General features: G+C 43.3%; 2 protein-coding genes across 3 annotated transcripts in view; one reads left to right on the forward strand and one right to left on the reverse strand.

Moving 5' to 3' along the window:
* The first annotated feature begins 1,255 nt into the window (after positions 1 to 1,255).
* On the forward strand, positions 1,256 to 26,571 carry LOC134079836 (adhesion G-protein coupled receptor G2-like). The gene is given in 14 exon segments (XM_062535936.1): positions 1,256 to 1,381; positions 3,242 to 3,342; positions 6,082 to 6,301; positions 8,928 to 9,084; positions 10,812 to 10,979; positions 11,310 to 11,432; positions 12,601 to 12,646; positions 12,811 to 12,914; positions 16,420 to 16,544; positions 18,560 to 18,834; positions 22,056 to 22,155; positions 22,714 to 22,958; positions 24,095 to 24,174; positions 24,177 to 26,571. Coding segments are annotated over 14 exon segments (1,863 nt in total). The 5' UTR covers positions 1,256 to 1,313; the 3' UTR covers positions 24,228 to 26,571.
* Positions 26,404 to 27,734, reverse strand: part of LOC134079834 (adhesion G-protein coupled receptor G2-like) — a 35,518-nt gene continuing 34,187 nt past the window's right edge. For both annotated transcript variants that reach the window (XM_062535935.1, XM_062535934.1), the window contains one exon: positions 26,404 to 27,734. This exon is cut by the window's right edge and continues 10 nt beyond it. In XM_062535935.1, coding sequence (XP_062391919.1) covers positions 27,602 to 27,734 — 133 coding nt within the window. In that variant the 3' untranslated portion in view covers positions 26,404 to 27,601.

Here is a 27,734-nt window from a genome sequence, read left to right on the forward strand (position 1 = left end):
AACGTCCTCTTACAGGCTCCCACCACCTACATTACTAACCATGGCTGTTGATACCATTTGATAGGTGTTTGATGGCATTTCATGGCTGTTTCCGTGACTAGATTGACCTTTCACCTTTCCCCACCTGCCCAGTGCCCACCACAGCCAACATGGAACTCGACCTCGGTGGTGGAGCCGCCCCTGGAGAGGGCACGTGTCTATGGCGACGGCGCTCGTGTCTATGGCCACGGCACACGTGTCTATGGCGACGGCACTCGTGTCTATGGCGACAGCACTCGGTACAACGCAACCTAAAGTTCATCATGAGCAACAGCTACATGATCGACTCGTACTCACGCATCATCTTCCCCCTCGCCTACCTGCTCTTCAACATCATCTACTGGTGCATGTACTCCTGAGGCACACACACACACACACACACACACACACACACACGCACACACTACCTGGAATGATTGAAGGTGACCTAGAATTGGTCTGTGCTGCAGTCTCTTCCATGGATTTGAAGCTGTTTTTGTTGACACAGATTTTTATGCTGAAGACGACATTGGATTACTGGAAGGAAAGGCTTAAAATGTTTGTGAATGTGTGCATGGAAGGTTACTATATTAATCCTATTTTCTTCTTCTTTCCCTTATTCATCTATCTATATGTTTATGTGTTTAAATACAGCCTGTGTTCTAGTGTGGGTTCCACAAGGCCGACATAGTCCTTACAATCTGGTTGTGGACATGCACTGGCCTCTAACACTATCTCTTACTGAGCTGGCCTCTAACACTAGCTCTGACTGAGCTGGTCTCTAACACTAGCTCTGACTGAGCTGGCCTCTAACACTAGCTCTGACTGAGCTGGCCTCTAACACTACCTCTGACTGAGCTGGGATTGGCATACAGCTGTCTTGGGGCCAGTAGACAGCACTCATCTGAGCCGAGTCATCAGTGAACTAAAGTATCCCGTCATGGAGAACGCCTGACGCCACACCTTGACCTCAGCAACACTCACCTGGTGTGCAGTGTTGTTTTCAAATGGAGTGACAGAGAGGGAAATAAACGCATGAATGCATTCATTTTTCCCCATGATTCACCAACACGCCCAGCACAGCACATGCAAGGGGAACTCCACCGAAGAACACCAACCGCTTTCATGCTTCCCTCACAATGGACACCGGCTCATGTCAGACTAGTAGACTGTAGTCAGAGTCTAGTAAGCAGCAGCCAATGGTTTCAGTGAAATCACTGGTCACCAAATCAGATGACTGTCTTGCCAGCATAAGAGTGGTTTCATTGCGTTGCTCAGCCTGGTTGCTTGATGCTATGGATGAAAATCATTCGGACTTCATCCAGCGTTTGAGAAGTTTTCCCCATGCAAGCATCATATACTGGTAGGCAAATGGAAAAAATATTGACTTTTTTAATGTTGAATGTCATCCACTTTGTGTACTTGGAGCAGATGGTCATAAATCACTAATCTGGGGATGTTTATTAACACTTGGAGGTCCGGGGCCTTTTCAGGCACTTTGAAGCAGTCAGCTATACCTTGAGATTGTTCATCTAACTAAAAACATCTACGCAAAAGTGGCACATATGTGACCATTTAAAGCGAAATGAGTCGCTTTGCGTACTATATGATTTTGAGAAAATCAACAATAACAAACTAAAATGTTGAATTTCACGTTTTCGCATAATTCGACAGTATACAGTCTACAGTTTCATATTGTGAACGCATTTCACAGAAAAACATATGTTTTGACTGTTAAATCCGGCGAAGATTCAACACATTTGCTGTCATTCCCGTTGTCCATGCGCCGCTTAAAAAGGTGATTTCTCCTCTTCTGGCATATCATGACAGGAGAACCATGTCAACTTTGGATGCGGTTATCTTAGCGATAGTTTGTGTAATACCCTCGATATACATATCCTTGGAAAGCTTAGTTTATGGCCGTTCATGTGAGCACAATAACTTAATTTAGTAAATTTTACCGAAACGACTGGTTTCACTTTGCAGAGTCACATATGGTTATATTCTAGAGGTCCTCCACAATAATTATATGAGAGTAAAGTGGATGTAATAAAAATAACTTTTTATTATAATTCAATGTAAACACAACTATTTAAAACATGATTTTCAAAGGTTAAAGGTCAAAGGTAAAAAAGACACTGTAAATATATCGAGCTAAGACTTTTGAAGTTTCAACCTTGAAAACAATGGTGTTGGCTCCATATAGGTAAGAAGAACATTTAAATATGTAGTTTTACTACAAGCATACAATCGGACGTTTGTTTCACATTTTATCTTAATGTATGTCTTGCTTTTGCATGCACTGGTAATTTCCTCGAAATTACGTTTTCTAGTTTCCTTTGCTGTGTGTTCGTCTCCTCTCATCTCCTTTGCTGTATGTTCATCTCCTCTTGCATTCAGACAGATTTCCACCTGGCCATAATCTACATTGCCAATCACAATAGTTTATCTAATGGGGAAGCCTTTATATGATGGCCGACCGAGGACCATCAAGGAGACAATTTTATAAATAACGACCGGTTGTGTCATTATAAGGTTATAAACAACTTATGTGTATTTTTGCTTTAAAAGACCAACAAATGCTGAAGACAACTGCTTGGTTACAATGCTGTAACTCTAGATGCACCCTAGTGTAGTGGAGTTAATAATTCCACTTGCCATTAAAAAGCAACTTTTCATTTAGCCAGTAGTTTCCCTGAGACAGCCTTTTTCCTGGAACATGAGCGCCATGAGCGAACATGGCTTGCGAGCTGGAAAAATCCAAATGTGGTCAGGCCAATCACATCGCGTATAGTTTGGTGGGTGGGCTTAACATAATGACGACAGAGTTGCGACAGTTTTGCGTGAAATATCTTTTACTATCTATGGACTATCTATGGATGGCTGCTGCTGGCGAACAGCAGTCTTTTGAATTGGCCAAAGGGAAACCTCTGATTATGTGCAGATGTTTAACATTGTTCTTTTTGTTCTCAGTTCCTCTGTTCTCTCCATCACTCACCTCTTCTTTTCTTTCCTTTCTCAACTTCTCTCCTCTTCTCTTTTCTTCACTCCTCTCTTCTTCTCTCCTCTCTTCTTCTCTTCTCTCCTCTCCTCTTCTCTCCTCTCCTCTCCTTTCCTTTCCTTTCCTTTCCTTTCCTCTCCTTTCGTCTCCTCTCCTCTCCTCTCCTTTCCTCTCCTCTCCTCTCCTCTCCTCTCCTCTCCTCTCCTCTCCTCTCTTCTGCAGGAGGATGGTCAGCTGTATCAGGGCTGCTGGACAGGGCTGGTCTCGGCAGATGGACGTGTGTCTCCTGCTGAGCTGTCTGTTGCTTCTGTTCTCATGCACAGGTAAGGCCACACAGGCAAGGCAACCCACACACGCATGCACACATGCGCACGTGCACACACACACGCGCGTGTAACCTGCGTTGTGTGGAACCACCGCGGTCCAGCCCTGCACACGCCCGGACTCGAACCCGCGAGACAGCAGCACCTCGGATCGGGAGTCGAGCGCGCTAACAATCCTGCTAAAAGCCCAGGATACTAGCTTTCATGCCAGCAGCACTCTTGAAGCGTCGGGGAGTGAGGTTTACTAACGTTCTACAGCATAGCTAACCAGCTAGCACCCGTTACACGCGCACGAACGCACACACACACAAATACACACACACACACACACACACACACACAGGATGTAATGCTTTTCATAGACACAAGTAAGGCCTCGCAGGCAAGGCAAACCACATGCACACACACACACACACACACACAAAAGATCTAAAGCATTTCAAACACACAGGTCAGTCTGGCCCCCATCCAATGTTCCAAAAACCCAGGTACCACTGTTGCTTATCCAGCATGGGGCGGGCTTTAAGTGACGACAGACAGAGCTGTGCATTCAACACAACCAATCACTGCACTCATGGCTTTAAGTGACGACAGACAGAGCTGTGCATTCAACACAACCAATCACTGCACTGATGGCCTTAAGTGACGACAGACAGAGCTATGCATTCAACACAACCAATCACTGCACTGATGGCTTTACATGTAAGTGACGACAGACAGAGCTGTGCATTCAACACAACCAAAGACTAACCTGACTCTCGCCAGATCTTTGTAGTTCGCTGAGCTTCACACAAGGATTTGGGACTTCTAGATAGGTTACGTATTTCTGAAGGCGGGGCCTTGTAAAACATCCTTGCATGTGATTTGATAAACCACTTGATAAACCAGAGTAAACAACTGCATTCAAATCCTTTTACCAAAAATATTTGATTGCTGCACTTCTGAAACAATTTGGTGTTCACTGCTTGTTATGCCCCCTGGAATTCAACAAGTCAAGAGCCTTTCCAGGCCCACTGTCCATCTCAATTGTGATATGCAGTCTGGTGGCAACCAGGCTTCACTAAGCCACGTTTACACGGACAGTTGTTTTTTCATTCCGATTAAACTATTTCGATTGAAAAATGTGTGCCATCTGTTTACCGCTCAGGTGCTTTCAAGCGTTTTAGAAAGATTGGAATAGCCGTTGTTACCTACTTTTCATTGGGAAGATATTGCAGGTAATCCAAATGACCGTATACATGGCTGTTCATTCAGAATAGACAGACTACACCACCTCTTTCATTCCGATTAAAATTCTGATCGGATCAGGAATTGTCATTCCGATTGAGGCATTTATATGACCAGTTTTATTCCGATTGAGCTGTTCTTCAAGCTCTAATCAGAATAGGAGAGTCCATGTGAACATGGCAAATGAGCACATTAGAGAACAAGCAAAACAAAAGAGACATCTGTGTACGTACTGTTTTAACGGCCAGGCCACCCTGACCTGTGACCTATGACCTATGAAGTATGACCTATCTGGATGCACACGTGCCACACAGATCTCTCTTTTACTAGTGAGCGCTAGGAGAAGCCACCCAGCAGGGAACATCTCAACTCATTTGAATCTTACGCTACCCTCCATTCAGTCTGAATCTTACGCTACCCTCCAATCAGTCTGAATCTTACGCTACCTATCAATCAGTCTGAATCTTACGCTACCTATCAATCAGTCTGTATCTTACGCTAACTACCAATCAGTCTGTATCTTACGCTAACTACCAATCAGTCTGAATCTGCACACACTCAGAACGGATGGGAATCATAAATGAACACACAAATGCTCTCTTCAATCAAGCACTCTCACAGACATCTACTGAACTGTCAGAGATCGTGGATGATCTAGTCAAAAGATGTGTTATTGATTAAAGAAATGTATTCAGGCATTTGGTTCAGAAAATGGCATTGTTGGCATGTTTTAGCAATTGTGAAAAACAGAACCATCAGAAGCCAGTGCATGATGTTGTGCCACTTCCCATCATTTCAATGAAATGTTAAGCTGCTTGCTGGTTGTCACAGATAGAACAAGAGAAGCAGAAGTTAGACCTGTAGGAAGCATACGTAAGTATCCTTTTTTGATCCCGTGAGGGAAATTAGAAGCAGAAGTGAGACCTGTAGGAAGTATAAGTATATATCCTTTTTTGATCCCGTGAGGGAAATTCGTTCTCTGCATTTAACCCAATTTTAACCAAATCAGTGAACACACAAGACAACACACTGAACACACAGTGAGGTGAATCACACACTAACCCAGAGCAGTGAGCTGCCTGCCCAACCAGCGGCGCTCGGGGTTAGGTGCCTTACTCAAGGGCACTTCAGCCGTGGGGATCGGGGATCGAACCGGCAACCCTCCGATCACAAGCTCAAAGCCCTAACCAGTAGGCCAAGAGCACACAGAGAGAGATGAAGGATGAGAACAAAATACTACAATTGTTTTTGTTGCAGAGGGCATTGTGCAATAAGAGTGTCTAATGACAAGAGCAAAGCCACCACCTGTCATGGAGAAAGATGCACTACAAGGAGCTCATCCTTGTGCCCTTGTTCTTCCATCCTCCTTCTCCTCCTTTCATTATCTCCCCTCATCTCTCTCCCCTCTCCTCCATCTCTCCTCTCATCTCTCTCCTCTCCTCTCCTCCATCTCTCCTCTCATCTCTCTCCCCTCCCCTCCTCCTGCCCTGGTTCCTGCTCTGTCCTCCACAGCTGCAGGGAACATGAGTGCTGAGGCGAGGGCTGACGAGCTCCTGGCTCTGACGCAGGACGCCTCCTCCCTCAACTCCTCCCAGGTGGAGCAGCTGGTATCCCAGCTGGAGGTGCTGCTGTCGGGGCCCAACGTGAGCCTGGCCCTGGGGCGCACCTCCGTCAACATCGCCAACAACCTGCTCAACGCATCCGCAGCCGCCGTGGCCTCCTCCTCCACCAGGTAGCATCCAGCTCAATTACATTACATTCCATTGCATTCCATTCCATTCAGCTCAATTCCATTCCATTCAGTTACATTACATTCAGTTCAGTTACATTCCATTCCATTCCATTCCATTCCGTTACAGTACATTCCATTACATTCAGTTACATTCAATTACATTCCATTGCATTCTATTCCATTGCATTACATTCAGTTACATCAAAGATCCTTCATTACTATCAAGATACTGCAACGCAATACGTTACTATGGGAGCAAAACGGGACAGTTCCGGTCTGCATAAGTGCGACGTCACTAAATAAACTTTCACTCTTAATAAGCAATAACAACATACAAACATAATTGTGATTACTGTATTTCTGTCTAAAATCATGCATGATACCAATGAATCATTCTATAGGACACGGAATGAATAATTTAATTAGTCTGTGAACCGAGCTAACTAGCTAGCGGACGCTAGCTTACAGTAAAAAGCAATGGAAGTGAATGGCAGTAACCATGACAATACGCGCTGCCAGGTCACTAACCGTTGAAAGACTCCGCTTAAACTGTATATACCATTGCAAGTTCACTTGAGTATAAACTACCCACTTTAACTAACGTCACTAATTTTATTCAGGTAGTTGTCATTTCAAAGAAATGACACTGCTCCGTTTAAAATGTTACCTTAGGGAGGCGGCTAGCTAGCTAGTTAGCAACCAGACAGTAACCAGCAGCAGCATGGTCTGATATTACAGTAAGTTATTTTCTCAACAAATCCATACACTAAAAATTACACTATTAGGCTTGAAATGATCGGGAAAACTTACAGATTATGACAAGATATTCCAAAATACCGTCAACAAATCCAGAAAGCCATAATGACCAATTTATTGATAACATTCCACAAGTCAACCATTGACATTAATGCAGCGAGGGCGTACTCTGGTCTGCATAAAGGGGGATTCAACCCCCTTGCAATAATAGAACACGGAAATGGTCGAACGTTGGGCCCTCTCGCTCCGCTTTAACCCTCTCTGGTTACATTACATTACATTACATTCAGTTCAGTTCAATTACATTGCATTCCATTCCATTCAGTTACATTCCATTACATTCCATTACAGTACATTCAGTTCACACCACAGTACGTGTACATTGCATTACATTCAGTTCAATTCAATTCAATTTAATTCAATTTAATTCAGTTCAATTTAACTTAGTTCAATTACATTACATTACCTTGAATTTCCCCTTGGGGATCATTAAAGTATCTATCTATCTATCTATCTATTCAGTTCAGTTCAGGGGTGCGTTTCCCGAAAGCATCGTAAGCCTACGATGATCGTAAAGTCCCTCTTACGACCGTCTTAAGATTTGCCGACTGTTTCCCGAAACCATCGTAGCTTAAGAGCATCGTGAAAACACTCGTAGATCTACGAGTGATCCAGAGTTCTCGTTACTGCCTAAGAGCGTCGTAACGCTATGCCTCAGTGGAGTCACCAGCAGGATATGCAGGGGGATTACAACTAAGAATATAATGATCCAATTTACGTTACCATTCTTTATTGTACATTTACTTGATTCAGATTTTAGCGTGCAAAATAGCATTCATTCAATGGACATAATGTTATTAAAACCGGACAAGAATAGCCTACAAGTTATGAAAGGAGACGTTGCCAGAAAGGTTTGCCATTATCTTTTTGTGTAGCCTTTTCTTTTTATTAGGCTTATGAGGTAAAAACAGAGAAAGGAATATGTGACAATAGTCTGTTCTGCGTCAAAATCTAAGCCTATAGGCTATGTTATTTAAGCCTACACATTTCCTCATTTTCTTATCAACCTCTTTATTCAAACGTCTGCTTAAAGTGACACGAAACATTATTGCACAGGCAGCACACCGTGCTCTCACAAGTAGCCTAGGTTAGCAAAGAACTCGCATAAACGATGTAGGAGTATGCTAGCCGAAGCCTAATATACATATCTTCCAACAAACATAAAAACGGGGCAACAATTTAATGTTAAATAATACAAAAGTATGTATGCGTGTGGTATATGGCCTATGCTAATTGGAATGCTTACATGCAGATGTCAAAGGTTTTCTATTTTCGTATTGATGTTAATTAATGTATAGATCCGAAGTTCAGACGGTGGCTTAGCTATGACGTGCAGTCACCTGACATCACCATCAAATTAGGGGATATTTCAGAACTTTTATCGTGGACAGCTCCCTTAAGAGCATCGTAAGAGCAGTGCACGCGCGTTCACGCTACGAGCATGTTCGGGAAACAGTCGGCAAATCCTAACGATCGATCTTAAGATGAATCGTAGAAAACCCTCGTAAGAGTGTCTATCCATCGTTATCGGGAAACGCACCCCAGTTCAGTTCAGTTCAGTTCCATTCCATTCCATTCCATTCCATTCAATTCAGTTAAATTCAATAAGACTCAATTAAAGCAACACTACAGCACTTTTCAGTTCAATTCAGTTCTATTCAGTTCAATTCAGCTCAATTCAGCTCAGCTCAGCTCAATTCAATTCAATTCAATTACATTACATTACATTACATTCAATTCCATTATATTGCATTACATTACATTCAAAGAATAGACTAAACTAAACTAAACTAAACTCTCTGTCCTGCAGGCTGATCCGGATCGTGGACACGGTGGGGCTGAAGCTGGAGGTGGCGGGGGAGACTGAGTCCATCCTGTTCGACTCTCTGGCCCTGGCTGTGAGCCGCGTGGACGGGACCAACTTCAGAGAGACCACCATCTCCATCGCCGACCCCACAGACCTGCAGGTACACACACACACACACACACACACACACACTCACACACACACACACACACACACACACACACTCACACACACACACACACACCTCCACCATCTCCATCGCCGACCCCACAGACCTGCAGGTACACACACACACACACACTCCTTCCTGAGGAGAGTGTGTGGAGGAGATTAGAGTGTGTAGGGGGCAGGAGAGTGTGTGGTCACTGTGGCGCTGTGTGCAGATCGTAGTGTGTGTGTGTGTGTGTGTGTCTGCGGTGCTCTGTCTTTAACTGGTCACTGTGGCGCTGTGTGCAGATCGTAGTGTGTGGCTCCGTTCGAATCGGGTAAAACTAGGGGTGACCAGATTTGAGTTTGCAAAAAAGAGGACACTTCAGCGGGGGCCGGCCCAACACTAACAGAAAAACACTGCCTCAAAAGGCTATTTTGTAGTTGAAAGTTTTAAATGTGCAAAAAACAAACTATACATTTGTAGGCTACAATGTAAAGTATAGTCACAACAATGGTAAAACAAAAATAATAAAAAATAAAACCTAATTGCACAAAATGAGACATTTTTAAAGTTGAAAAGTTGTTCAATGGCTGATACTTCAATTCAATTCGTTAGTGAACTTGCACGTTTCGGCATGGCTAAAGATGCCGGATAGTTTTGCGCGTTGCCAGTGGTAAACAAGGAAGTGTGCGCTGATGAGGTGAATAACCAATTAAATGTTTAGGCCGAGAATATCGACCAATGACGGTAGCTCTAAGGTCAGGCTCTACACTTCAACTCAATGCAAAGCGAACTATAGGGGGAGGGCGTGATTAGCCTACTATGTGAATGAAAGAGAGAGCAATAAATTCGGTGAAAACACGTTAGGCTAGAATAACAAAATCCCGGACGATTCTGAAATTCCGCCCGAACACATTTTTAGGTTTCAAAAAGAGGACATGTCCGGGCAAAAGAGGACGTCTGGTCACCCTAGGTAAAACTGCTGCCTTCTAAGATATCTAACTAGAGAGCAAGGCAGCGAAGGCCGTTCGAAACCGAAAAAACGATTTTCGCTTCCTTCTAAGATATCTTAGAATTCCTGAATAACGGTCAATTTTGAAGGCAGCATCGATGTACACTTCAAGCTCCCTTCTACCCATAATCCTTTGCGGCCACGTCTGAATCTCTGTGAAAACAAAACAAACATGGCTGCCGATATCGGTAAATGACTGTCGAGTCTGTTGAAATGTCATTTGTGTGACGTTATTTAGCTTGGATTTGTGAAAAGTAGATTGAAAATAAACGATTTACTACCTGGTTATACCATTGTTGTACCCACTAATAACGCCTGGTCTGAGATATTAGCTGCCAGTGAAACTATTTTATTCCGTTAGCCTGCTAGCTTACGTAGGCTAATTTAGTTTACCGTCAGGCTTTTGCTAACGTCATACCGTAGTGTTAACCAAAGATTCTAGAGTGCTACGCTCATTTTTAAACGACGTGTTTAATCTAAAGTCATGTCTAGTTAGAGAGCTCTCTATTTAGGGAGGGAGGTAGTAGGCAGCTGCCTTCCGATTCGAACGGAGCCTGTGTGTGTGTGTGTGTGTGTGTGTGTGTGTGTGTGTGTGTGTGTGTGTGCGTGCGGTGTTCTGTCTTTAACTGGTCACTGTGGCGCTGTGTGCAGATCGTATAGTGTGTGTGTGTGTGTGTGTGTGCGGTGCTCTCTCTTGAACTCATCACTGTGGCGCTGTGTGCAGATCGTCCCCAGGGTGAAGCGGTCGGTGTCGTGGGTGGAGGGGAGGGCTAAGCCCCCCCAGGGCTCCATCACGCTGCCCTCCACCCTCACACAGCAGCTCAGCCCACAGCAGCAGCAGGAGGCCTCCAGACTGCTCTTCAACTTCTACCAGCGCAGCACCTTCTTCCAGGTACACACACACACACGCATATATGCACACACACACACACACACGCACACACACACACAGACAGAGAAGCGTGCACACACACACACACACATACAGACATGCACACACACAGACACAGACACACACACACACACACACACTAACTGCAGTATGCCCTCTCCTGTCATGCAATAAAGCTGATTCTGGTTCTGATTCTGATTCTGATTCTGATTCTGGTTCTGATTCTGGTTCTGATTCTGATTCTGATTCTGATTCTGGTTCTGATTCTGGTTCTGGTTCTGGTTCTGATTCTGGTTCTGGTTCTGGTTCTGATTATCTCATGTCATGCAGGACTCGGGTCTGAAGTCGGGGAGGCTCAACAGTGGCATCCTGAGCACCAGTGTGGCTAACCTGTCAATCAGAGGTCTCCAAGACAACGTCACCATCACTCTGAAGAACAACAACCCCATTCCGGTTAGTCAGGTCCATATGCAAAGGGGGAAATGTCAGGGAAAAGCACCACCATTGTATCCTGTTGACTAGTTGCATGAACAGCTCTCGTGAGCTTGTTTATCTCCTGTGGAGCTTGTCCACACGTAGCAAAACGATTTCCCCCCCCCTCCGTTTTCCCTGGCAGAGTATTTGCATCCAAACGGATCCATCTCAATACGACTCAACACTTTGCATCATATTCCAGGCCTATACGTGGCGCTGTTTCAGTTCACCAAATCACCAAAAACGGAGAGGAAGACGTTTTAATGAGACGTCTAACTATTTTTACAGTTTATGAGTGGAAGGCTAGAGCATACCTGCCTAAACTCCCGTTTCCCCCTTGTTTCTCTCCTATCTTAAGGTCATCTCCTGCCCCCTCTGCCCCCCACTACTGTAGCCGGCCCCCCAAAAGTCTAGCTAACACTATAGCACTGGTGTAGCCAATTATTACAACTAACAATGCAGTCTGCGTTCAGTAAGCATAAAAGCGGTTTAATTTATTGATTTATTTCAGGTCCATTCATTTGACCTTTTTTAAGTGCTGCACACAATTTTTTATCAATATTATTATAAATATCAACCTATAATTTATCCTTTTTAACTCACTGTATACAGTCAGGACCAATAATGTGGCCCTCAGAGAAAAACGTTTGGTGACCCCTGGTCTACGTCTCTGTGTGTGTGTGTGTGTGTGTGTGAGAGAGAGAGAGAGAGAGAGAGATGGGGTGGGATCAGACCTGTGTGTGTGTGTGTGTGTGTGTGTGTTTGTGTGTGAGAGAGAAATGGGGTGGGATCAGACCTGGGTGTGTGTGTATGTGTGTGTGTGTGTGTGTGTGTGTGTCTGAGAGAGAGAGAGAGAGATGGGGTGGGATCGGAAAATGACCCAGATTGACCCCAGCTCCCTATGTGCACTTGTTTTCTTTTTCTTCTCCTACATATCTCACATCTGTTGTTTGGGTTCTAGATATAGTTTACATACAGTAGATGTAATGTTCTAAAGTTGTCTTTGGTCCTTTCTAGATATAGTTTACATAGACGTCATGTTCTAACGTTGTGTTTGGTTCCACGTTCTCAGGAGAACAGCACTGCTTTCTAGATATAGTTTGCATGAAGTCATGTTCTAACGGTGTGTTGGGTTCTTCATTCTCAGGAGAACAGCACTCTTTCCTGTGCCTTCTGGGACTTCACTCGGAATGGTGAGTGTTGAGGTTCAGGCCGTGTCCAGATGCAGTAGTAGCTCTCTGCCCTGAATGCAGGAGGGGTTTCCCAGCACTTGATTGGTCTGTATGCTCAGAAGCCTTCCTTGCTGATGGTTGTTATTCTCATCGCTGTATCTTCCCATTGGTTGTGCTTGTGGCAGATGGCTCTGGGGGCTGGAATGCTGATGGATGTAATGTTGTTAATTTCACCGATGAGCAGACAATCTGCAGCTGCAGCCACCTCACCAGCTTTGGCATCCTCCTGGTGGGTAACACTGATGAAGGCACTGAGAGTAAACTGGCTACAGCACAGCACAATATAACACCACACTATACAATATAACACTATACAATATAACACTATACAATATAACACCACACTATACAATATAACACAATACAATATAACACCACACTATACAATATAACACAATACAATATAACACCACACTATACAATATAACACTATACAATATAACACCACACTATACAATATAACACAATACAATATAACACCACACTATACAATATAACACAATACAATATAACACCACACTATACAATATAACACAATACAATATAACACCACACTATACAATACAGCACAATACAATATAACACCACACTATACAATATAACACTATACAATATAACACAATACAATATAACACCACACTATACAATATAACACAATACAATATAACACCACACTATACAATATAACACAATACAATATAACACCACACTATACAATATAACACAATACAACACCACACTATACAATATAACACAATACAATATAACACCACACTATACAATATAACACAATACAATATAACACCACACTATACAATACAGCACAATACAATATAACACCACACTATACAATATAACACTATACAATATAACACAATACAATATAACACCACACTATACAATATAACACAATACAATATAACACCACACTATACACTACAGCACAATACAATATAACACCACACTATACAATATAACACTATACAATATAACACAATACAATATAACACCACACAATACAATATAACACAATACAATATAACACCACACTATACAATATAACACAATACAATATAACACCACACAATGCAATGTAACACCACACAAGATAACAATTTCAATTTTCAATTTAATTTCATTTATAGAGCGCCAAAACATTACACATGTCTCATGGCGCTTTACAGAGTGTTAAACATTCAAAGAGAGCCCATGAGTAACAGGGGCAAGGAAAAACTCCCTAGAATTGGAGATACATATAGGAAGAAACCTCCGACAGATCCACGACTCAAGGGCCCAACCCATCTGCCTAGGGTCAGTTACAGTTAGTGTAAACGCCACACAATACAATATAACACCACACAATGCAATATGACACCACATAATATAACTCCACACAATATAACACCACACAATACAACACTACACAATATAACACCACAAAATATAACTCCACACAATACAACACTACACAATATAACACCACAAAATACAATATAACACCACACAATACAATATAACACCACACAATGCAATATAACACCACACAATGCAATACAACACCACACAATATAGATAGATAGATAGATAGATAGATAGATACTTTATTGATCCCCAAGGGGAAATTCAAGATATAACACCACACAATACAACACCTCACAATATAACACCACACAATACAATATAACACCACACAATATAACTCCACACAATATAGATAGATAGATAGATACTTTATTGATCCCAAGGGGAAATTCAAGATATAACACCACACAATACAATATAACACCACACAATTGTAACAATCAGCATGTTATCTTTGTTTTTAAACTGCCGTGTTACTTTAAACACGTCAAGGGGTTCTTATGAATGAAAGCAGTAAACCACAAAAAACATCAAAAACGTCAGTATGCCCTCTTAAATGAATGAATAGACATATGCACAGGAGTAAGAGCCCTGTCTACAGTAACAACCAAACATTCAGACGGCGCTGAATATACACACACAAGGACGCATCCAAATAGTTCAATTAAATAGCGCGGGTCGCGCAATGTATTGAAATGCACCCAACCACTCCGTGCAACCCCACAATTCGTAATCCCCCCCTTTTTCTCAGTCCACAGAATTAAGCAAAACAGTACATATTCCTTCCGATCCTCCCCAGGATCGGGCTATAGTCTTTAAATTCTATCCAGGAAATCGGGCAGGCCGCGCGAATATTCCACAGTCAGAACGCAACGAAAAAAAGTAATCCACAACAAAAAAGGGAAAAAAGATGAGCGCTGTCTTTGTGGTATACCACGCCAAAGAATACAAAAAAACAAATAGATCTCACCAGATCCGATGTGTGTTGTATGGAAAGTTTGGTCAGCGCGCGTCCTCCTGTTGGAGAGTTGCGCAGGGGAAAAACTAAACAGTCGATGCGGTTGTTTTTTATCGTCCTTGTGATTTCGTTAAACCATTCTCTTAATGCACTTCGGAATAGCCATTAAATCAGAGAAAGAGCCTAACTAACAAACTTCGTAGCTGCAGTTAGCAACACTGGTGCCACACATTCAAAATCACATCCGCACTTGCTGTAATTCTTCCCGGGCCTCCCCACACCCCCAACGCACCCACCTATGTAAACTTAGGTGCGCCGTGACAGGTACTACAGACGGCCGAGGCCTTAAAGAGATATCCCACATTTATACCCGACAACACAGTGGACAATACATAATTACACAGGTACACATATTAACTTCATTCAACATGTAAACACTACATGTACTCAATGTAATATGTGCTTGTGTAATATTACTCCGTCAAAGTTTTGACGGGACACTTAAATTAATGTGACGGTGTCACACAATATAACACCACACAATACAATATAACACCACACAATACAATATAACACCACACAATATAACACCACACGATACAACATAACACCACACAATACAATATAACACAATACAATATAACACCACACAATACAATATAACACCACACAATACAATATAACACCACACAATATAACACAATACAATATAACACCACACAATACAATATAACACCACACAGTACAATACAATATAACACCACACAATATAACACCACACAATACAATATAACACCACACAATATGACACAATATATTCACTGACCAGACCGATGCTAGACCAGGACAAAGTCTACAACCTGTGGCTTTAGTTTCACTTCTACTCCCCCCACTAACAGGACCTGTGGCTTTAGTTTCGATTCTACTCCCCCCACTAACTAGCCTAGAAATCTAGACGCCCCTAGCGGCAGCAAATGTAATTTGGCTGGCGGGGCAGTCTAGGCACGATCCATTGAGACAGGGAGCTGAGAACCCCCAGCACCAGCGTTCCAATCACAGTGTGTATAGAGTCGGTGGGCGGGCTTAACATAATGGTGACTGACATGCGACCAGAAGTTGCGACGGTAACGCATCCTGTTATTTGAAAACAAGAAGATGATTCGTTTAGCGTTATCCTATTGCGTGGAGAGGGAAGGTTACGCATCCTGCTACTTGAAAACAAGAAGATGATTCGTTTAGCTTTATCCTATTGCGGGGAAGGAATTTGAAAGACAACTGTTTATCCCACCCCTCCGATTGCGCCCTGTCTACGGTGAGTGTCCAGACCCTACATCTTGATGAGGGTCTGGCTCGTCAGGCTACCCACTAACAGGACCTGTGGCTTTAGTTTCACTTCTACTCCCCCCACTAACAGGACCAGTCGTTTGGAGAGAATATCAGTCGACTGCACTCCCCAATTCTGAGCTACATCAGCTACATCGGCTGCGGCATCTCTGCCATCTTCCTCTCCATCACACTGCTCACCTACCTGTCCTTTGGGTGAGTTCTGCCATCACCATCATATGTGTGTGTGTGTGTGTGTGTGTGTGTGTGTGTGTGAGTGAGAGAGAGAGAATGTAAACTCTGTCGTGACATCCTGTCCAATGACCTAATCTAGCTGTGCTGTGTGTGTGTGTGTGTGTGTGTGTGTTTACATGTGTGTATGACAGTAAACTGTATGCCTGGTGCCGCCCCTCGAGTTGGGCCATTACATTATTCGTCACCAGGCTAGTACAAATAGGGTCAATGGGGTAATTGGGGCATTATTAGTGCGGCAATATGGCATTATTAGTGGGGTGATATACGCCATTATTAGGGGGGTAATATACGGCATTATTAGAGGGGTAATATACGGCATTATTAGTGGGGTAATATACAGCATTATTAGTGGGGTAATTTACATTATTAGAGGGTTAATATATGCCATTATTAGTGGGGTAATATACGGCATTATTAGAGGGGTAATATACGGCATTATTAGTGGGGTAATTTACATTATTAGAGGGTTAATATATGCCATTATTAGTGGGGTAATATACGGCATTATTAGTGGGGTAATATACGGCATTATTAGAGGGTTAATATACGGCATTATTAGTGGGGTAATATACGGCATTATTAGAGGGGTAATATACGGCATTATTAGTGGGGTAATATACGGCATTGTTAGAGGGGTAATATGCGCCATTATTAGTGGGGTAATATACGGCATTATTAGAGGGGTAATTTACATTATTAGAGGGTTAATATACGGCATTATTAGAGGGGTAATATATGCCATTATTAGTGGGGTAATATACGGCATTATTAGAGGGGTAATATATGCCATTATTAGTGGGGTAATATACGGCATTATTAGAGGGGTAATTTACATTATTAGAGGGTTAATATATGCCATTATTAGTGAGGTAATATACGGCATTATTAGTGGGGTAATATACAGCATTATTAGTGGGGTAATATGGCATTATTAGCGGGGTAATTATTAGAGGGGTATTATACGGCATTATTAGAGGGGTAATATACTGTACAGCATTATTAGAGGGGCATTATGCGGCATTATTAGTGGGGTAATATACGGCATTATTAGAGGGGTATTATACGGCATTATTAGTGGGGTGATATACGGCATTATTAGAGGGGTAATATACTGTACAGCATTATTAGAGGGGCATTATGCGGCATTATTAGCTGGTAATATACGGCATTATTAGAGGGGCATTATACGGCATTATTAGCTGGTAATATGCGGCATTATTAGTGGGGTAATATACGAGATGCACTGTTGGGTCCATTCGCGCCTGCACTAAGCCATTCAGCGGATAGCGCTAACTTGACCATGTTCGACCAAAGGAAATGTTTCTTGGGGGTGTTTGGCTTGAGGTCATGGTGCAAAGCACCCTGGGATGAAATGACTCCGAACCATCGCTTTAAGAGCAAAACCATCCCTTTAACTGTACGTACACACCGCCGGCGACATGAGCTTCCCAGAAGCTCTGGACGCCCTGCCAAGGACGCCGTGGGAAGCTTTGGACACTTTGGCCACTCTGACGTGGTAGCATTCTATGTTCGATCATGTTCCTTGCTGGTTGTTTGTTGCTGAACCGCATCATACATGTAGCTCACCATAAAGTTGAGCCACTTTCAACTTTCTCAAGTCGCTCAAGACGCCAAAAACGAGGCGCCGACGGATTGGCCGCTGCTGGCAGCTGAGAGAGGCGGCATCCATTGAAAATGAATTACTTCCGGAATCTTTGGAAGCTCAAGTCGGCGGCGGTGTGAACCTACAGTAACAGCAGAACCATCTCATTAAGTCAAGGTCTGCCAAAGATTGAGAAATGTTTCACTTTTGCTGCACCAATGGAGAGCACCAGCCAATGACATTACAGTTACGCCTCAAGGCCATACCCAGTACACCCCCGAAAGTGTGTGAGAGTAGGGTGAAAGGCTGTCATGCACGCAAAAAAAGTCTGATCCTAATCCAGCTGTATTTTGTGTGTGTGTGTGTATGACAGTGAACTGCGTAAGGACATGCAGTCTAAGATCCTGATCCAGCTGTGCTTTGCGCTGCTGCTGCTGAACCTGCTGTCCCTGCTGGACGGGCTGTGGCTGGCGCACTACCCAGATGTTGTGGGCCTCTGCATAAGCACCGCCTTCTTCCTGCACTACTTCCTGTTGGCCTCCTTCACCTGGATGGGCCTGGAGGCCGTGCACATGTACATCGCCCTCGTCAAGGTCTTTTATCGCCACATCTCCCACTACATTCTCAAGTTCAGCCTCATCGGCTGGGGTGAGTCCTGTCTAGCTGACATCATAGTGCCAGAGGTGGAAAAACTTTGTAGAAAGTAAAGTTAAGCAATCAGACGTAGGTTCCAGTAGTTTTAAAACAGCTAAGGGACATTGCTTTTCTTTAATGCTCACTACATACCTACATACTACATACATATTTCATAAAATCAGAATGGTTGGCAATCTATCATAATTGTTGCCAAACAATGTAGAAACGCAGCAACTCTAACCTTTGTATCAAATGTTGGTAGCGCAGTCAAGGACTGGAACTATCCTATCTTGTGTTGGTTCTACCTGTAGAATGGCCTGACTGAGTTGTGCCAATTGACCAATCACTAGTCCTGCCCATCAAACACACAAGTCGGTTTGTAACAGTTAAGCACCAGCCATATACAGTGCATATGGAAAGTATTCACATCACTCTCAAATGGAAACGTTTGGAACAACCTGATCTGGCCACTCAGCAAAACTGAGTAATCCGGGACGAAGCACCCTGGTCAGACATATTATCAAGGACCCAGTGGTCACTATGAATGACATGTTATCAAGGACCCAGCGGTCACTATGAATGACATCCAGAGTGCCTTTGAGAGGGTGAGAGAAGCATAAAGAAGGACAAGCATCAGTCAATTTAAAGGGATAGTTCGGGTTTTAAGACACGAAGTTATATGGGTTCCCTGTCAGCAACGTTGTGCATCAGCACTGACTTACCCCCCGACAGCGTCCTGTGAGCCGAGATCCAGCCGGTTTTTGATCGTTTTTGATGCCGGACTATTTTCTTCAGCAGGTTTCTGGGGTCACGAAAGTAAAGTGTTTTTCTTCTCAAAACCATATGCGTTCAACAGAGTGATATATTTGCACCACAAAAACGTTGTCCAGCTGTCAGTAGCGCGCAGTGATAGGAATCGCGAAAAATAAGTAAGTGATAACGAGGTTTGAATTTTTCCTGGACAACGTTTTTGTGGTGCAAATATATCACTCTTTTGAACGCATATGGTTTTGAGAAGAAAAACACTTTACTTTCGTGACCCCAGAAACTTGCCGGACTACTTTCTTCAGCATCAAAAACCGGCTGGATCTCGGCTCACAGGACGCTGTTGCGGGGTAAGTCAGTGCTGATGCACAACGTTGCTGACGGGGAACCCATATAACTTCGTGTCTTAAAACCCGAACTATCCCTTTAAAGGACAAAAATATTTCATGTGGGGCTTTGTGGACCTAGCTTTGTGCGCTGGTGCACAGTTATGTTGGAACAGGAAGTGGCCTACACGGAGTCCTGACCTCAACCCAATAGAACACATTTGGGATGAATGAGAGAGGAGCCGGTCCCCTCGTCCAATATCAGTGTGACCTTACGAATACGCTTCTGGACGAATGGTTAAAAATTGCCATAAACACACTCCTAAACCTTGTGGAGTCTTCCCAGAAGAGTTCAAGCTGTTATAGCTGCAAAGAGTGGACCGATGTCATATTAAACGCTATGGATTGAAGGGATATTCCACCATTTGGGAATTTAAGCTCATTTTCCACCTCCCCTCGAGCAAAACAATTGATATTTACCTTTTTCCTGTTCATCCAGCCGTTCTGTGAGTCTGTCGATAGAACTTTTAGCTCCAGCCTAGCACAGATCATTAAATCTGTTTAGACCATTAGCATCTCGCCTGCTAGCATCACGCTTAAAAGTGACTCCGATTTCCTGTAATTTTCCCATTTAAAAATTGTCTCTTCTCGAGCTAAAAAGTGCAATAAGACAAACTGAAAATGAAACCTGACGATTTTCTAGGCTGATTTGACATGGAACTACACTCTCATTCTGGCGTAATACTCAAGGAAAGTTGCAAACGTACTATGGGCGCCGTGATATTATGCACTACTTCTGCTTATTGCCTATGGGGACTGTTTTCTAATGCTGCGTGACAGAGAATGTCTAATAGGGGGAGAACCATAGACCTAAAAGAAATGGACAAACAGACTCCGTTGTTCTCAATGGAAGGGGGCTGAAACAAAATTCTGTTTACTTTCCGTCGTACTGCGCAGACTCGTACTCACTTCGTGACGTTAGCCATGCTGTAACTCGTCTGATAGATCGAAAACCTCTGAAATTGTTAACGTTTGTTTTTAATATTATTATTATGTTTACTTGCCTCTAGGTAATGCTTTACCCTATCAAACAGTAGGCTACCGTAGGCTACACGCATTTTCACTGATCTTGCGAATGACTTTCAGTCATGGTTTTCGTGCAGGCTCACTCAGCTTCTTATCCAAACATTATGGGAAATCTCCCCTCGAACGTTAGCTTCCCTCCAACCGACATGCTAACTATACTTCTTTACGAGAAACCAACGTTATATACGAGGAAGAAGTTAATTAGTTTTGCCTTCGATACCCTATATAGAATTCACAGAATTCTATATAGGGTATCGAAGGGCGACACAGGGCACATGTTACATGAAGTTATGGGATCGCAAAAAAATCTGCAATCTATGGCCGTCCATGGGAGTTAGCAGAGCGTTGATCACCAGCTCATTTCGTGTTTCTACTTCCGGGAATATGCCTGCCCCCTTGGGGAGAACGCGCACTCTCAGAATCCTTCCGGGTGGTACTGCAACGAGAGGGCGCCACAGAGCAAGTGGAGAATGAATGGAGGTGAATGGAGTTATACTCCTAAAATCCACTTTTCTCTAAATATGTTTTTTTGTGTAGAAATCGGACTATTGCATGTGAAAGGGGGGTCAAAGAAAATACACACGGCTGAGTATTAGATTTTTTAAGTCACTTCATTGTTCTAAAAAGCCTTTCAAACGTGTCTATGACGTCATTCATTAGCAGAATGCTAGACCCAGCCTGTAAGAAACCAAAGGGCCATATACTTGTTTATTCAACTTTCTACCTATAATCCATATTGAGCTTGTAGAAACTAAAATCCAATCTTTGATTTTTCATTGACAATCAGGTGAACCAGACCAATTTAGCTGTCTAGCCCTATAGACCCCCATTGTTTTGCACTAGCTCGCGATCGCCCCTAGCGGAACTGCAACAGATAGGGAGTGAACCGGCTCTCCCTAAATGGGCTCTGCTGCGTGATATCACTGCACCCATAGTATGTATGACTGACCTAGGCGGGGCTTGGGATCGGTCAATTGGAATCAGCTAGTTTAGTGAATGTTTGGAACCAAACATATCAGGCTTCTAGAACTCCTGTTCCTGTTCTCTCTTGCCCAGGTGTCCCACTCATAGTGGTCATCATCGTCATCGCCATCGATAAGGACAACTACGGCCTCGTCTCTTACGGGAAGTACGATGATGGCAGCACTGATAAATTGTGAGTTCAGCTCTGAAGTATCGAAAAGCACACAGAATATTTATTCGCTTCTTTGGCACATTGGAATGGGAACATTTAAAGGGATGGTCCAACGTACAGTACACACACATTAGGGGTTATTTACGGATGGTGATGATAAGGATTTTGAGGTGGCTCCACTCCTGCTGCCACCAGCTATAAGCTATTGGTTTGCTAATGCAAACAGTGGTCTTGTTCAAAACTCCCAAGCAAACGTTAGAAGACCTCATTGTCATCTATAAATAAAACTCACAAATCCTAGTACAATAGTGATCATCCTGCTCTTCCTATTACACTAAAGTCATTATCCTGCTGTTCCTAATACAATAGTGATCATCCTACTCGATCTAATACACTAAAGTCATGATCCTGCTGTTCCTAGTGACCTCCTGTAGCATCCACAAGTACTGTATACAACACATAGATAGATAGATAGATAGATAGATAGATACTTTATTGATCCCCAAGGGGAAATTCAAGAGTATTACATTCCCATAGTATTATTCATGAGATCTAAAAGTCCTCTTCTTCCTCCTCCAGCTGCTGGTTGATGAATGACATTGTGTTCTATGGGGCTGTGACAGCATACACCTGCGTCATCCTTCTGATGAACCTGGTCATATTTGTGGAGGTCCAACGGGCGAACCGTGGCCTCCTACTGGATGCCCGCAGGATGGCCGCAATCACCGTGCTCCTCGGACTCACCTGGGGATTCCAGTTCTTCGCCTGGGGGCCTCTCAACCTCGCCTTCATGTACCTGTTTAACATCTTCAACACACTGCAGGGTACGCAACACCCACACACATACATACACACACACACACACACACACACACACACCACTAATCCGTCAACCTGGCCTTCATGTACCTGTTTAACATCTTTAACACACTGCAGGGTACGCAACACCCACACACATACATACACACATACATACACACACACACACACACACACACCACTAATCCGTCAAACTCGCCTTCATGTACCTGTTTAACATCTTCAACACACTGCAGGGTACGCAACACCCACACACATACATACACACACACACACACACACACACACACACACACCACTAATCCGTCAACCTGGCCTTCATGTACCTGTTTAACATCTTCAACACACTGCAGGGTACGCAACACCCACACACATACATACACACACACACACACACACACACCACTAATCCGTCAAACTCGCCTTCATGTACCTGTTTAACATCTTCAACACACTGCAGGGTACGCAACACCCACACACATACATACACACACACACACACACACACACACACACCACTAATCCGTCAAACTCGCCTTCATGTACCTGTTTAACATCTTCAACACACTGCAGGGTACGCAACACCCACACACATACATACACACACACACACACACACACACCACTAATCCGTCAAACTCGCCTTCATGTACCTGTTTAACATCTTCAACACACTGCAGGGTACGCAACACCCACACACACACACACACACACACACCACTAATCCGTCAACCTGGCCTTCATGTACCTGTCTAGCATCTTCAACACACTGCAGGGTACGCTACACACACACACACACATACACACACACACACACACACCACTAGTCCGTCAACCTGGCCTTCATGTACCTGTTTAACATCTTCAACACACTGCAGGGTACGCAACACGCACACACACACACACACACACTCACACACCACTAGTCCGTCAGCCTGGCCTTCATGTACCTGTTCACTATCTTCAATGATGCAGCAAACTTCAGCCAGACAGTTGATTAGTGTACTGATGGTGGGGGCAGCTGTGGCACATGTGGGGAGCATGTTTTACACACACACACACACACACACACACACACACACACACACACATTGATCATCAGCTAAGTTAAATAATGTGTAGTTCCTGTGTTCTCTTGTAGGGTTCTTCATCTTTGTGTTCCACTGTGCAATGAAGGGGAACATAAGGAGACTTTGGAGAACGTTCCTGTGCTGTGGCAAACATTGAGACTGGCTGAGAACTCTCCCCACACTGACGGTGGTCCATTACAGTGATGCAAGTTGGATGTAAAAAAAAATGATATACCCTTAAATACTGAGGAAGAACATCACTTCTTCCCAAACTTTATACATTGCATGTAAACTATACAAAATGTAATGTCCAACACTTTCAATTTAGGGAGTCCAAACATTTCTCCCACTGGGTGAAATTAGCAAATTCAGAGGCAAAAGAAACAGACTTGGTAAACAATGCTAAACATGAGAAAATGAGTATGAGAATGAAAACCGCTCAAGATCTAATCAGGTCAGTGTGTTTGGTATGCAGGAGAAAAGTCTGACCAAGATGGCAGAGGCTGCCAGAGCTGTAATATGAAAACATGTATGTGATTGTGGTACTATGTTGATTTTGAGTTTTCTGGAGGAACACTGGTGCTTGTGTGACAAGATAGCAAGTCAAAAGCAGAAGCCAAACATTTTTCTACAAGAAACATTTTGTTTATTTTATCTGAAAATGTTCAAATATTTACAGTGGCAAACTGGATGAAAAATGCAACAAAATAAATTGCCATTAAGTATGCAGGTGATGTCGAGGCCGTGTTCACTCAAACAAGAACATGTGCATAGTGAGGCCATGGGGCCTAATACAGCCTACAGCTAGCTGTAGCCCCACCCACTGAATAGCCCCATTGCTAAGATAAATCAATGAACTAACATACAACACAATCATGACCAAATAATAAATCGAACGAGCAAACATAAAATAAGTCTGCAGCACAGTTCAATTTCCCACCCTATTAAGTCAAATGGCCACATTGTGACCCTGGCATTAGAGTCCCTTATTTGAATGGAATTGTTCATGGCAACAGGACCACACCTAAGCATCCTTCACCAAAGAGAGGACATGCTGCAAACCTGTTCCCCTGAACAGACTGTCCATCAGCCTCTGAAATGTGGCCGGCGCTCCATACAACCCAAAAGGCACAAGGTGAACTGGAAGTGCCCAATACAAGTGTTTTTATAATCTGATGTACTTGGTATCAATGGATAGCTCTGTGTCTCCTCTTTCGTCCAACATGCGTGCCATATCTTTGAGTATTTCAAACGATGGGTGCGCAGGTGAACGCAGAGCAGTATAGACTGTAAACATGATGCAATTTGATTTAATTTCATGACTCTTTTTTTAATTTGCATACTTGATCGTACAGACAAGTGTGTAGTCTCGTTGGTAAGCCCCACTTCTGCTCTGCCATTCAAAACACCCTCTTATGTCGCTGCAATGAGCTGTACTCATAAAACGAGGCATTGGAAAGTTTGTAAGTAGCCTAAATACACCGGGAGTTTATGTAAATAACACTTGCCTGATGGCTTCCGCTCTCTGCTGCTTCAACGTTACTTCCGTTGTTTGGGAAAAGCCTGTAGAAGTCCTGCCAGAAAGCGACGCATATATTTTATAAATGCTTGTATTTTCAGGTCAACACTTAAAAAGATATTTTAAATATCATCCAGTTATCAATAAATGTCTGTGGAGTGCTGAATTCAAAAGCTTTTCCCTTACACTTTTGAGTTTTGCAAAGGACTTTTATGGGTCCAGTGGATAAGTTCAGTGGATGGCTGCAGCGGAGGCTCTCCAGTGTCTATTGACCATAACAGCAGCAGTCCAGCACCATAGCTGAACAGTCTAACTTCTGCTAACTCATAGAATCTACTGTCCAGTGTCTATTGACTATAACAGCAGCAGTCCAGCACCATAGCTGAACAGTCTAACTTCTGCTAACTCATAGAATCTACTGTCCAGTGTCTATTGACTATAACAGCAGCAGTCCAGCACCATAACTGAACAGTCTAACTTCTGCTAACTCATAGAATCTACTGTCCAGTGTCTATTGACTATAACAGCAGCAGTCCAGCACCATAGCTGAACAGTCTAACTTCTGCTAACTCAAAGAATCTACTGTCCAGTGTCTATTGACTATAACAGCAGCACAGTCCAGCACCATAGATGAACAGTCTAACTTCTGCTAACTCATAGAATCTACTACGTGTTCATGAGTTTTTATTTTTTACTTCAGCACAGTCTGTAGATGTTTGCATAGTAGTGCATACATATTTATTTAGATACATTGCATTTAACTTTTGTTTATTATTTCATTTCAGTTCAGTTGTATGGTATGTGTGCGCTTGTGAGTGTGTATCTTTGCATTTTTGCCTGTGTGCTTGGTCTTTACATTCAAGAACATATCATATTTGTAGCTTAAATAAATGCATTTTATTGTCTTTGGTGATTAAAAAGGAGTTGTACAGCAATGATCTTGAGGCCTCTATACAAAATAAACATAAATAAACAATAACAAGCGCTCATGTACTGCAGATAACACAAAACTGATCATTCTTTGGAGACTATGTGGGCTATTAAGCTGTAGAAACCTCACCTTCACACCTCAGCTGGTTGCTTGATCATTGGGCTGTACTGTCTGTGGGATATACTGCTGTGGAACTCTACTATAGAACTCATCTAAACTTCTCTGCCCATCCCCGCCCCCAGTCTTGATCCAGGGGGGACGTGTGGTGCAGTGAGTTATATGAGTGAATATGACTTTAGGTACTTGTACATTCTTTGGAAAGAGTGGGTCTAATATGAATGGATAAGATTCTAGGAACTCAGAGTAATGAAATTACACAGTAATGGCAAAAGCAAGGTCAGACACCATCATATATACAATATACAGAATATACTGACACACAGGGAGTATGAAAGAGTTTTAGCTAGGGGGACTCATCCACTTCCAGTTTTAATCACAAGGGGGCGCTCCACGTCCACATAAAGGAGGGGTCAACATTACACCCTCACTCAGTGGACATGGCAGGACATTTATATTGCATACAGCCTGTAGAATAAATCACTTCTCCTCTTCCTGAAGGACATCCCGATCTTACGGATCTCCATTTCTCTCTGCCCTGGCGTCCCTTAGGTCAACTGACATTTATAAAACCCCATCTCAGCTAAATCAGGGAGGGTTTCAGAAGTGGAGCCATCGAGGGCCTATCCTTGATTACTCCACTTCCTCTGTGTTCAGGCAACGGAGGGCTAATAGGCTAGTTCAGTCAGGTGAGCTGGACAGGCAGTGGAGGGCTGAGCTGATAGGCTAGTTCAGTCAGGTGAAAGGGACAGGCGATGGAGGGCTGAGCTGATAGGCTAGTTCAGTCAGGTGAAAGGGACAGGCGATGGAGGGCTGAGCTGATAGGCTAGTTCAGTCAGGTGAAACGTACAGGCAATGCTCAGAAAGTTCAGAGTTCAGCTGCCCCCACAGAGTGAGCCTGGAGTTGCTGAAAATGGCTTGAAGGATATCAGAGGGAGCGCCCCTCATAATGGAAGACAAACAGTTCCGGTCCGGCCGTGGGGGTACCATGAGTCACCTTTGACCTTTGACCTACGACCCCCTGGAGTCTGAGGAGGGTGTGATCCATTCCGCGTGAGCGCGAGCAGGGTTGTGGTACTGGCTGTTGATCTGGTTCTGGACCACATCTGAGTTGGTCTCTGTGTCCGAGATCATCCGGTCATCA

Source organism: Sardina pilchardus, chromosome 5, assembly GCF_963854185.1.
Source record: "Sardina pilchardus chromosome 5, fSarPil1.1, whole genome shotgun sequence".
NCBI classification, from domain to species: Eukaryota; Metazoa; Chordata; class Actinopteri; order Clupeiformes; family Clupeidae; genus Sardina; species Sardina pilchardus.